Source organism: Lepidochelys olivacea, assembly GCF_965140295.1.
Source record: "Lepidochelys olivacea isolate rLepOli2 genome assembly, chromosome: 3".
NCBI classification, from domain to species: domain Eukaryota; kingdom Metazoa; phylum Chordata; order Testudines; family Cheloniidae; genus Lepidochelys; species Lepidochelys olivacea.
The window spans coordinates 84,485,499-84,499,345 of record NC_140413.1 but is presented as its reverse complement, the minus strand read 5'-3'; the positions used below and the strand labels follow the sequence as shown (position 1 = coordinate 84,499,345).

The 13,847-nt window shown below is 44.5% G+C and overlaps 1 protein-coding gene and 1 long non-coding RNA gene across 6 annotated transcripts in view; one reads left to right on the top strand and one right to left on the bottom strand.

Moving 5' to 3' along the window:
• The window catches only part of AK9 (adenylate kinase 9), a 245,383-nt gene that overhangs the window by 195,021 nt on the left and 36,515 nt on the right, over positions 1 to 13,847 (top strand). For all 5 annotated transcript variants that reach the window (XM_084624319.1, XM_084624320.1, XM_084624317.1 and 2 more), the window contains one exon: positions 1,789 to 2,002. In XM_084624319.1, coding sequence (XP_084480445.1) covers positions 1,789 to 2,002 — 214 coding nt within the window. The remainder of the gene's footprint in view (positions 1 to 1,788; positions 2,003 to 13,847) is intronic.
• Positions 70 to 13,847, bottom strand: part of LOC311518479 — a 52,862-nt gene continuing 39,084 nt past the window's right edge. The window contains exon 3 of the long non-coding RNA XR_014710994.1: positions 70 to 1,706. This is a non-coding gene — a long non-coding RNA (uncharacterized lncRNA). The remainder of the gene's footprint in view (positions 1,707 to 13,847) is intronic.

The following is a 13,847-nucleotide window of genomic DNA, read 5'->3' as shown; positions in this document are numbered from 1 at the left end:
TAACCAGGCTCAATCAATTTATTAATCAAAGATTGATCTCAGCACAATACAGAAAGGTTAATACAGTATCAATCTCGAGAATAGTCTTGCATCAGTTACATTGTTTCTCTGTTCCAAATTCTGAACTTAATTTTGCTCATATTTATATTCCCTTTGTTTATGACAGATAAAAAAATCCACAGATTTTACACATTGTTTCTTATCTGGGGTTTGTGCATAACGTTCCAGATGTCAGTAGATTGTAGAGACATCTACACTACTCTACCTAGCATACAGTTCATATCTGACAAACCTCAGCAAAAACGTATTTCTTCCATCTGACAGATTCTACAAAAACAGAAGTTACAACAGTATAACTGCTAGTAGATTTCTACAATAAAGCTTAGCATAAATACAAGGCATTTGGGGAGTATAGTTTATAGTTATACAACTTAGCCTAAATACAAAGCATTCTGGGAATATATAATATTGGCTAAAAGTCCTCCTACCCCTTTGTCACCTTGATTCAGAGCCTCGGGAGAACACCTTTGATAAATGCATGTATGAAGCAGAAGAGCGTTCATATGGGATATTATTTTACCACAGCTTGTGAGCAAAAATACAAAAATATCAACAAAATCAAAAACATTAGATAAAACAATTTAAGCCTTAAAGTAATCTGTCTGTATATTAGAAATTAATATGTCCAAGCTACCATCCTGTAGTAGATCTAGAACCTTTTCTATTTAGTGTATGTCACCCCTACTCTGAATTATGGGTGTGTCTTTTTGAACCAATAATGTTTTTAAATTTAAGGTTAGTGGATCACTGTGTACATTAAAAACCTGATATATATTTCCCAACCTCATGCTGGTGATCTGGCTCACTTTGGATACTGGATTTATTGTGGTAGCTGGGAACAGGCATAATTGACCCACATGTATGCATGGGGAGAGAAAAAAGGCATTCCAGGAGTACAGTTTGTATTTATATAAAACTTAGCCTAAATACAAAGTATTCTGGAAATATGATATTGGCTCACACATCACCCTCCTTCAGTGTGTTTGTTCTTGGCCAACCTTCTGAATAAAAGATGAGCACTTCTGATTGGGGCGTAGACAACATCAGCCCACTTAATGGATGCAGTGAGTCCAATCTGCCCTCAAACTCTGAATAAGGAGCAGGCTTTCACAATGGGCTTAATCTGCAGCAAGTGAGCCCCTCGCGAAGTAAGTGCAAAGAAGCATTCAATTCCAAGGTATGTGAAGTAGCAATATGGTTATATTCGTGCTCCTTTATGTATTATCAGCTGGAACAGTTGCTTCTTAGGATACCTCTTTTGGGTTCAAGGCCTTACTAGTAATATGGTAAGGTTGGACCTCCTCGGGATACTGCTTGCTACATCCATAGCCTGTCCGTGAATCCACTGTCATAAGATGGGAGAGGAAAGAGATGTATGACAAAGGAGAATTACTTACTGATAATTGTGTCAGTCATAGAGTCCTCTTCTCCCATCCTACATGCCTCCCTCCTCCCCTTTGGATGGTATGCCACTGCTTGTATATTTCTCTTACTGTCTTGTATACCCTATCCTCCTTTCTGCTCCTGGAAGTTTCTCTCGCTCAGGGATGGTATTCTGTCTGAGGCTTATGTAATCAGGGGTAAGGTTTCAGAAATCGTTGCTTCCTTCCAGTAGGAATTTCCATAACACTGTGTCCATAAATCCACTGTTGTAGGATGGGTGAAGAGGAGATGAAAAGAAACAGAAATATCAGTAAGTAACTTTTTCCGCTTTTGTATATGTTACAGCTAAGTGAAGGAGATGTAATCATGCCTTTCCAAAATCAACTGACTCCAAGCTTGCCTGTAATCCACCGACAATATATTTATTTCTTTTCAAGTAAAGAAAATAAAGAAAAATTTATGAAAAATCCCATTAAATTTATCCGTCAGCCAAAACCCAAGCCACCTGTGCCAGTTAAGATAGCAATTGTGGGACCTCCAAAATCTGGAAAAACTACAGGTAAGGTCCAGTATTTTCAAAGGGTAGGAGCTTCCCTTATAATTGGGGTTGTATGATACAATTAACTTAGGCTTGAATAGAGACTGGGAGTAGTTAAGTCATTATGCAAGGTAACATATTTCCCCTTGTTTTTTCCTACCGCCCCCCCCCCCCCACTGTTCCTCAGACGTTCTTGTTAAACCCTGGATTTGTGCTGGAAATGGCCCACCTTGATCATCATACACATTGTAAGGAAAGTGATCACTTTAGATAAGCTATTACCAGCAGGAGAGTGGGGTGGGGGGGGGGGAGAGAAAACCTTTTGAAGTGATAAACACCCATTTTTTCATGGTCTATGTGTATAAAACATCCTCACTGCATTTTCCACTTTATGCATCCGATGAAGTGATCTGTAGCTCACAAAAGCTTATGCTCAAATAAATTGGTTAGTCTCTAAGGTGCCACAAGTACTCCTTTTCTTTTTGCGAATACAGACTAACACGGCTGCTACTCTGAAACCTCTCATAATCATGTTAGCAAGAAGTTACAAACAAGTCACTAAAATTATTGCTGTTGCCATGCATAGAATGCTGCAGTTAGTTTTCCCACTATCCTATTTATCAGCCAGAAATATCTGTGTTCACCATCTCAACCCTGTCCCCACTCCTCAGGAACGAAGGATATCCTTGTGGTTAAGCCTTGGACTGGCACTTGGGAGATATGGGTTCAGTTCTGTTCCTAGTGCTGACAGACATCCTGTGCTAAAAGAAAAGGAGTACTTGTGGCACCGTAGAGACTAACCAATTTATTTGAGCATAAACTTTCATGAGCTACAGCTCACTTCATTGGATGCATACTGTGGAAACTGTAGATTATATATACAGAGACCATGAAACAATACCTCCTCCCATCCCACTCTCCTGCTGGTAATAGCTTATCTAAAGTGATCACTCTCTTTACAATGTGTATGATGGAAATGGCCCACCTTGATTATCATACACATTGTAAAGAGAGTGGTCACTTTGGATGGGCTATTACCAGCAGGAGAGTGAGTTGGGGGGGGGGGGGCGGAGGGTGAGAGAACCTGGATTTGTGCTGGAAATGGCCCAACTTGATCATCATACACATTGTAAGGAGAGTGATCACTTTAGATAAGCTATTACCAGCAGGAGAGTGGGGTGGGAGGAGGTATTTTTTCATGCTTTGTGTGTATAAAAAGATCTTCTACGCTTTCCACAGTATGCATCCGATGAAGTGAGCTGTAGCTCACGAAAGCTTATGCTCAAATTGGTTAGTCTCTAAGGTGCCACAAGTACTCCTTTTCTTTTCACAAATACAGACTAACACGGCTGTTACTCTGAATCCTGTGCTAAGTGACTCTGGCAAGTCACTTAGGCTCCTGTGCCTCAGTTCCAGTGATGATTTTATGTCCTATCCCTTCCCATCCACTCCTTGTCTGTTTAGATTGTAAGGTCTTCAGGACAAGTGCTGTTTTTAATAGTGCCTAGCATAAGCAGTTCTGATGGTGGTTGGGGCCTGTAGGTGCCACTATAGTACATATAATAATTCTCCTTATGTCTCTTACACTGAGAAATCCAATCACTGATGCAGTGGGAGGAATCTCAGGCTCATTTAATATAGTGCTCCCATTATATATCTGGGTACACAATAAAATAGAAACAGCTGGTATAAAACTCCCCATTTGCCACTGGGAAATACCATGTTCACTGTTCCCACCTCTCATAAAAATAGTAATTGTCAGTGCAGACGAGTATCAGCCATCATACTTCTGGAGAGGTAAACAGGGAACAGAAATGCAATGAGGCTCTATATTGGGTGCTTTTTCTGCCCCTTTCAATAGAAGCAGTTAGATTTCTTAATGTTAGGGCTGCTCTTTAATATGTGACTAGTATAGGCAACTTTCATGATTTGGAAAAAATACAGAAAGTCAAACATTCCAAGGAACCCCTTGACAGAGACTCATCTCTGCTTTAGTCATACAATTATATGATTCTAAAGCTTGCTTTTATAATATTTTTTTCATTGGTGTTTTAAAGATATGGGACTAGATTCACCTGTCCACTCTAGTTGCTTTGCTAGTTAACAGTTTATTTGAAACTAGTGTAATTAAAAGATAAAAAATACAATTCTTCTTCAAGTGAAGGTCCCTATGGGTGTTCCACTTGAGGTGCACATTTGCTCCACATGCCTCGGATCAGAAGATTTTTAACATAAGAACGGCCATACTGGGTCAGACCAAAGGTCCATCCAGCCCAGTATCCTGTCTGCCGACAGTGGCCAATGCCAGGTGCCCCAGAGGGAGTGAACCTAACAGATAATGATCAAATGATCTCTCTCCTGCCATCCATCTCCACCCTCTGATAAACAGGCTAGGAACACCATTCCTTTTTGCTGGCAGTGTCATTGGTCTGCACCTGAGCCCTTCTCTTCATGCTCTGAACCAAGGGCATAAGAGACCATGCGAGCTAATGGCTTCTTCAGTTCCTTTCTCTCACCCTTGATCTGAGAAAGAACTTATTTAGTGGCTGCAGCATTAGCTAGCATTCCTGTTCAAAAACTGTAGTTAGTTGTAAATAGTTTTAAAACCTGTTTTTAACTAGTTTCTAGTGAGAGTAGTTTAGACACCCCCAAAAAACTTCCCCTGTACATTATGCTACCAGTAGTACCTCAGAGTTACAAGCTGACCAGTCAACCATACCTCATTTGGAACTGGAAGTATGAATCAGGCAGCAGCCAAGACAAAAAAAAAAAACCACCAAAAACCAATACAGTACAGTAGTGTGTTAAACAAACTACTAAAAAAGATAAAGGGAAAGCAGCATTTTTCTTCTGCATAGTAAAGTTTCAAAGCTGTATTGTCAATGTTCATTTGTAAACTTTTGAAAAAATGACCATGTTTTGTTCGGTTAAAAATATTTTAGAGTTCTGACCAACCTCCATTCCCAAGGTGTTCCTAACTCGGAGGTTCTACTGTAGTATGCCAGGATCCCAGTATTCAAGATCTGCCTGGCCTGCCTTTGGGCTTTCCCAGTCAGCAACAATCACGGCATGAATACATGCTTAGAAGAAAATTCCTGATGGACTGTACAATATGGGGCCCCAGTCCAATCCTGACCCATTAGACTTCCGTGTACATTCACAGGCACTGGGAAATGCCCCTTTGAGCATAGTGATCTCTGGTTCCAAGGATAATGAGAACAGGGCTAAAGACCTTTCCAAGCAGAGAGATGAGGAAGGTAAGACCACACACTCTGATGGAATGCTAAAGGTATATTATAATGTACAGCCAGTAGGCAGCGCTGTGTATAATCTACACCTTATCTGAGCTGGCCACAGCCATACCTGGGAATGCGTTAAAGTATCTGAAAGAACACATCTTTTGTATCTGTTTCCATGATGGAAGTTCTATAGCCAGTCCAAATCTGATATTTAATCCTGACCTGCTAGCAGCAGCCCTGCAACCAACTATGTATGAAGAATATATGACACACTCTTAAAAGAAATGTGAGATATCCCCCTCTCTAAGTCTTCATCCATACAGAAGACTTCCTCTCCAACAAATCATGTGGACTCCACACACCACTACAAGAGTGTCATGCGCTCACAAGGAGCACAGTACTGATTTTGCAGTACAGAGAGGCAAAAGTGCCCCAAAACCATCCTTAGCCAAAGGGGTGGGACCCTCCTAGGACAGGCAAGGTACCAATGTTAAGAAAAAAGGAGTCATCAGTACCGAAGACTATGGTCCATATGAAGCCAGTACTTCTGGCACCACCAAGGGACAGAAATCCAGTCCACTCTCCAGAATCAGGGGCTAGAGAGTGTACTGTCCAAAAGGACCTTATTATCTATGCTGCCTATGCTGTTGGATCCAGTCCTGGCCTGAGATGTCCTCACACCATTGGTTCACTTTTGACTGGTACCATTGACCAGTCAAGGCATAATAAAACCACCAGTACCACCCATCAATATAAAAGCCTCCTTTTCTGCAGCCCAGCATCTCCCCAATTCTGGACATCTGGGCTTCTCCCCTCCAATCTGCAGCTCATGCAGGCATATCAAAGACTTAGTTCCACATGCCCTGCTACACCGCCTTTGTTCCCACTTGCCACCGGATTCTCTGTCTCTGTGGCAGCAGTCAGTTGACAGTTACACTGTTCCTGCTCCTTTTATTTTTTCCACTTTTTTCAGGCCCTGGTGAGCTATTTTATTTCAGGATTCTTTCCTCCTCCCTGGGTCAGTCTTAAGCTTAAGTTTAATTCACCCTGAGACTCTGCTGCAGCATCTCCCTGCTGGCTCCTCTGTCCCTATCCAGGCATGGCAGAGAGGCCAAGAAAGCACCAGATCAAATCCAAGCAGTGCTCTATTTGTGAGGTAGCCTTCCTGGGTTCAGAAGTCTATAGGCTGTGCCCAGGCTGCACCCAGCTAGCTGACCCTAACTCTGTTAGTTCTTGCAGCTAGGAGTTGGACAGGCATATGGGATCCCCTACTCAAAGCAGCCACAATTCCAGTGTGAAAAAAATGGATCAGGAAGCACAGAGTAGAGCAGGGAAAGTCTCTGTAGATGACGAGAACTCCAGGCAGCTGACTCGGGGAGTAAGTCCCAGGGGATCCCTGTAGAACAAAGAGGGGAGGCTTGTGGGACCACAAATTCTCACCCCTCTGTGTCTTAAAGTGGGTCCTGAATACCCTTGGTAAAGAAGCAGGACTCTTAAACAGCTCCCCCTTCCCAGTTCAACCAGAAAGACTCTAGTAGCAAGTACCCCCCTCACCCTCTTGGGGGAATGGGACCCAGCATGGGAGGACTCAGAGGGAGAACTTTTCAGAGGGCTTCAGGCACTATGAAAGGCAAACTGCAAAAAGCATCACCAAAGTGTCAGGGAGCGCCTACTCCTGCAAAGCATGCAAAAAGAGCAAAGAAATCTAAAAAGGAAAAAAGGGGGGGAAAAGCACAGAAAATCCAGGAGGTACAAGTCCTTGGATGCCTCTTCTTTCTCCCTCTCCTTCATTGAGGGCAAATCTACACTAAAGTGCTACATCAGCGCAGCTGTACCACTGTAGCATGTTTGGTGAAGGCATGCTAAGCTGACAGGAGAGTGCTCTGTCTCCTGCCAACATAGCACAGGTATGGACAGTGTGAAACTTGCATCACTCGGGCGATAGGAGTATGAAACCCCCCCCCCCCCCGAGTGACGAGTTAAATCAATTTAACCGATAGTGTAGACCTGCCCTGAGGAAGATGAGGTATCAGACCCTGACTACAAACAAGACCAGGGGAAAACACAATATAGGGTTCCCCCTCCCCCCCGAGAAGTTTTTCTCCTTGATTCAAGTCCAACCTGAATAGGTTCCTGAGAGCAAGGCTCAGAGTAAATTTCTCTCCTTGAAATTCTCTGCTGAATATTTCCCCTGCACTCCTCCTTCTAGTATGTGATCAGGGATGACTGGAACAGACTGATATGGGCAAGCACATGAATAAAAATGACCTCCAGTTCTATAAGATACAGGAATCAAAGCCCCCTGTCAGAGACCTGCAGGTAGACATAGTTGTAGCATCTCTAGCAAGGGATATGATCATTCCCTCAGAAGCAGAGTTCTACCCTAAGGAACCAATAGATAGAAATTGGAGGCCATTTTTAAGAAAGATTTTGAGCCCTCCTTGGACACCCTCAGAGCATCCCTAACAGCTACCTGCTTTGCAAGGGATCTGTCTTCTGACTGGAAGATCTCAGAACCCTAAAGGACAGAGATTGTCTTCAATTTGGCTCCATTTTAAAGAAAGTTTCCCAAGCAACAGCATTTGTAGCTGATGCCTCAATGGATGCAATGAAGTTCTCAGCCAGGGTCATGGCTTCCAGCTTCATAGCCAGGCATCACCTAATGGCTCTAACCCTGGAAGGTGGATATACACTCTAAGAAGATCCCATGCTCGACCAAATTTAAAGGTTCATTCTTTTTGGAGGGAACAGCTAGACAAGGTAGTGGCTGACAATGTAGCAGAAACCAAACAGTCATTCCGATCATCACTAAGTGCTCTCAGGAGGGAATACAGACTTGCCTTCAGACAAAGGTGCTCCTTTCATCTCTTGTCCTCACAGAGGTATCAGTGAAGGGACAACAGATTCTCCAAAGGAAAATTTTGGAGCCAACTTTCATGGAAGAAGCTCTGCACCTCCCAATGCCACTTCATGACAAAGATCGCACAGGCCAGGGCTGAAGCTAGGAGGTGGAATTTTCTATTTCCCAGAAGAATGGGTTGCATCAACCATGGACACATGGGTGAGGGAAATAGTGAGCCAGGGATAATCCCTCAAGCTGCAAGCTCCACCCCATCTGTTCTTCAACCAGTCTCCCATCTCCAACGACCCCATGAAGTGTGATCTGTTCCAGAACAATATATCTCATCTTCTGGATATTAGAATGATAGCATTCCCTCCGAAGATAGATTCCCGGAGTTCTGCTTCATATTCTTCATTGTTCAGAAATGCAACAGGGCAATCACAGCCACTCTCGACTTAGAAAGTCTCAACAACTGGGAGGGTATGGTGGGGATTTGTGGCCCCACAAGCCTCCTGGCTTTGTTCTATGGAGGTCCCCCGTGACTTACTCCCCAATCAGCTGTCTGGAGTCCTCCTTGTCTTCAGAGCCTTTCCCTGCTCAGTGCTTCCTGGTCCATTTATTCCATGTTGGAGTTGTGGCTGCTTTGGTGGGTAGGGATCCCACATGCCTATGTGACTCATAGCCCCGAGAACTAATTGAATTAGGGTCAGCTGTCAGGGTGCAGCCTGAGCACAAACTTACCATCTGCTGAGTCTGGTAAAGCTGCCTTACAAATGGAGCACTGCTTGGATTTGACCTGAGCCAAGACTTCTGAGGTTTGCTTGTGGCAGGAAGAATTATTAGCCCAGAACATTCCCATTCAGCCAGTTCTCTGCCCACAGGATCTTTACAAAGATGGTGGTGGTGATTATAGCTAGACTCACGTCACAGGTACCCACCTGTATCCCTTCCTAGATGACATCCTGATCAGAGCTCCATCTCAGGCCACAGTGCACAGAACCACAACTCAGGCACTGAATCTCCTGGAAGTGCATGGCTTCATCAGTCAAGAAAAGTTACTTGATTCCATTGACCAGGATAACTATGGGAGTAGACATAGAAAACTCGATAACAAAAATCTATCCATTACTCTAAAGGTTCTAGAAAAACCTAGGATCTTACCACCATGTTCCAGAGCTGCAGGAGGCCTACCAAAGCACTGTGTCTTCAATTACTAGGATTTCTCACATCATGTATAGGGATCACTCTATGGGCATGATTAAGTCTTTATCGTAAAAGTGGGGACCACTCCCCAGAATACATGAAAGATCAAGTACAGGTCCTAGTGCCAGGGTTCAGCCCCCTAAAATGATGGTCAGCCCAAGGCAACATTTGCGGAGGCATGCCAGTATGTCTTCTAGACCCTCTACTTCTTACAACTGATGCCAGGCTGACAAGTGCACTTGGGGACCCGAATGGCTCAAGGCCTCTGGAGCACAGAAGAAATAGCTCACAGCATAAACTTTCTAGAGCTGAGAGTGGTCAAGCTGGCTGGACGACAATGTCAGACGTGTCTAGAGGAGAGCCGCATCCTGGTTCAGTCTGACAACATGACCACAGTTGCATATGTGAACAACTGTGGGGGAGCAAGGAGCCCACACTACACATGGAAGCAATGGAAATAATGAGGTGGGCAGGGAAGCTTCTCCTTTCCCTCAGTGGGATCCCCATAAAGGGGACTTGAACCAAAGGCAGTTCATCAGTTACAGGATCAACAACTCTGATTGAAAATTTCCTGATTCAGGTACCAATCTCATTGTTCAGATGTTTGGCCACCCTTCAGCCAACCTGTCTGTAAATTGTATGAACACAGAGACCAAAATACTTCACCAGGGAGATGGACCCCAGATCCATGGGAACCAGATACTTTATCACACAGATGGCTGCAGATGACCATGCTCTCTTCCTGTTTCTACTGAAGTTGGTCCAGAAAATAAAGTGAGAGCAGGCCATAGGATCATAGAATATCAGGGTTGGAAGGGACCTCAGGAGGTCATCTAGTCCAACCCCCTGCTCAAAGCAGGACCAATCCCCGATTTTTGCCCTAAATCCCTTAATGGCCCTCAAGGATTGAACTCACAACCCTGGGTTTAGCAGGCCAATGCTCAAACCACTGAGCCTCCCCTTACCTCCCCATTGGCTGAGGAGACCTTGGTTTTCTGACTTGATATTACTGAAAATGGAGCCTCCATTTTAGCTTTCATCAGGACTGGGCATTCTCACAAGGTCCTTTTTCTCCACTCGGATCTGACCTAGCTTCAACTGGCAGCCTAGCTATTGTGAGAGAAGAACTTGTATTGCTGGGCCTGTCCTCCAAAGTCATCAAAACTGCTTTCATCTGGGAGATTACTGACACAGAGAATATTCCTCTATCTGGTCCAGATTCAGTAGCTGGTGCCAAGAATACAGTGCCAGTCCCAGAAATCCAGAATCCCAGCCATTTTGGATTTTCTCCAAGAAGGTATCAATAGAGGTCTTCAGCCCAGCACCATAACACAGGGGTTCTCAAACTGGGGTCGGGACCCCTCAGGGGGTCGTGAGGTTATTACATGGGGGGTTGCAAGCAGTCAGCCTCCACCCCAAACCGTGCTTTGCATCCAGCATTTATAACGGGGTTAAATATATAAAAAAAAGTGTTTTTAATTTATAGGGGGGCCCACACTCAGAGGCTTACTATATGAAAGGGGTCACCTGTACAAAAGTTTGAGAACTACTGCCATAGCACATCAGGTGTCTATTCTTCGTAGCATTCTGTTCATAGGATCCTCTGGCTCCCTAGCAGAAAACCCCCAGTAACCAGGTTTCTTAGAGCAGTCTGGCTATGTAGGCCTGCGGCCAGACCACTCTTCCCTAAAGGGGACCTACCACACATGCTTAGAGCATTGAAAAGTCATCCCTTTGAACCTCTTACTTCAGGACCAGCATTCTACCTGCGCTTCAAAACTTGCTTTCTGATAGCCATTGCATCTAGCAGGCAAGTGTCAGAGCCGGCAGCCTTATTTATGAAAGTATGTATTCACGAGAACTCCAGAATCATTTCTTGCTAAGATGAACTCTTCCTTCCACCCTTCCCAAGATGTTGTTCTTCCCAAGACCAGAGCAACAGACTGAAAAAATTTGGCACACCTTAGATGTCAGGAGAGCTCTCTACCTCAAATCCATGAGAAGGCCAGGAGTCCTATTCATGTCCTTCCATTCAAAATACCAAGGACTCATGAGTTTCCACACTTTCCACTGCTAGATGGATTAGGCTATGCATTGTGGAGGTTTACAAGCCCTTCCTGTTCTGGAAAGGATCAAAGTGCGGTCCACAAGGTCCCTAGCAACCTCATGGAGGGCAGAACAAGCAAGTGCATTCACCTTGGAAATATGCAAAGTGAGCACTTGGTCAACAACTAACACTTCATTATGCACGATAAGGTGGACTTTGTCATCTGCAGAAGCCTCATTTGGCAAGAAGGAGCTGCAGGCAGTGGCCAAAAAATAATATTGCCCTTTGATCAGTTCTTTCAAAGTGAGGGTACCTTCTCTGTCTTACTCCTGAAGACATCTTCCATAACTCTCTTTATATCTGTTCACTGCTTGCTACTTCCCATATGTTCCAAACTGTGGGAGATACTGGGTTGCAGAATGGAAAAATTTATTACTGATAATTTCCTTTCTGGTAGCAGTCTCTTCCACAGTCCTACCCACCCTAGATGGCTCAAGGGCCTAAGGTCAGATATTATGTGGGATCATTATCATGGCCATTTTGTCTACTGTACATAGTTTGTTACCTCTGGAGTATTTGTTGTTAATATTGTTGTATAAGTTTTTCATAGCTTTGGAATAACTCAGCTGGCGGCACCTAGGAGGAAAGAGATGACCAGGATGTGCCAAATCTTTGATCCACGTGCATGAGCTGCAGAGCGTGGGAGAGTAGCCCAGATGTCTGAAATTGTGGGAGACACTGCTAGCAGAAAGGAAATCAGTAAGAAATGTTCTGTTCCTCCAAGGAGCTTGGATACAGTGGGAGAGCTTCACCACCCAATCAAGACATGGGATCAGCCCCAGCAGAGGCTCCAAGATCTTGTGGTGCCCCTCCCTTGCTCATAGGAGGGACTACCCAACTCAGGACTAGTGGTACGCTTCTCCATGGAGACTGCCTCATTTCCCCTATGACTCTTCACACTGGCATTACTGGGTACACACCAGCAGTCAAGACAAGCTCTCTCTTTCAGACAAGAACCTCAACCCCCTCAAACAATCTAAGGAAGAGCAATACCCTGACCAGGAAGAACTGCTCACCCCAGTGAAGTTATCATTGTTGTCCCCAGATTAGATGGTTGCACCAGCCTCACTGCCACCATCTAATGACTACAGACCCGGGACCTCCTCAGAAGGATTGCAGATTCATTCCAAACCACCTGGAGGAAGTATAGGATATCCCTCATAAGCTACTGAATGTCCACCAGGGTGTTGGTACCAGTAAGGTGGCACTGCCTATTAAATTAGGCCATTTTAGAACCAGCCAAGATGATCTGGCATACTCCAGCCACATGTGCTCCCATTCTTAAGAGAACAGAGGAGAAATATTTTGTGCCATCGAAGCAGGCAGATACTTAGTCTCATACCCTGCTCTGAACTCTTGACTGCTGCAAGCGGTCATTAAAAGAAACAAGCAACATCACGCCAGACCTACACTCACTGATAAGGAGACTAAACCTTGAGACTTCTTTGGAGAAAAGAACTTCACTAAAGTGAGTTTACAGTTTTGCATCACAAACTACCAAGCTTTAGTGTCAAAATATGATTTTAATAATGACAGTTGGTTCTCAGAATTCACTAACAAACGCCTTCAAGAAGCTGGATTTCAGTTCACAGCAATTATCAAAGATGATAAATTTCTAGCTAAATTAGCCCTCAGGGCTCACTGCATGCAGCAGGTACAGCCTCCTGCTCAATGGCAAACTCCATGGTCATGAGAAGGGCTTCCTGGCTTCAATCCAATCCACTGTAAAGAATCTGCCTTTTGAATGAAATAACCTACTTAGTGAGAAGACTGATAAATTATTTCATTCCCTCAAAGACTCAAGAGCAACCTTTTGCTCTATCTCAGGGAACGGCAACCTTTGGCATGCAGCCTGTCAAGGAAGTCCGCTGGCAGGCTGGGACGGTTTGTTTACCTGCAGTGTCTGCATGTTCGGCCAATCGCAGCTCCCACTGTCTGTGCTTCGCCGTCCCAGGCCAATGGGGCTGCGATCAGCTGAACCTGTGAATGCTGCAGGTAACAAACTGTCCAGGCCCGCAAGTGGATTTCCTTGATGGGCTATGTGCCAAAGGTTGCCAATCCCTGATCTATCTGTACCCCAGCTCTGTGGAGCAAATACCCCAGACTCAATCTTACAAAGTCAAGCTACTTAACCATTCTAACATCAAGGAGCCTATAAGCCACATAGGAGACGCCAGTGAACGCAGCATAGTAAACACAAGGTTCCCCCCTGCATTCTCCTTTCAGCCTCAGCCTCCTACCAGGTAATCCTTTTGACAGGACTTTTGAATGCTGAAAATTAGTCTCCTTGCCACATTTACCTGTTCAGGACTCCCTTACCCCATTTGGTGGCCCCCTAGCTTATTTCCCCCAGGATTTGCACAATATCACACCAGACTGATGGGTTCTGGAGATAATCAGTTTCTCTCCCTTGTCCCCTAAAGCCTTCTTCTGAGGCCTCCTTCATGGACCCTTCACACAACAGGATGTTCAGAC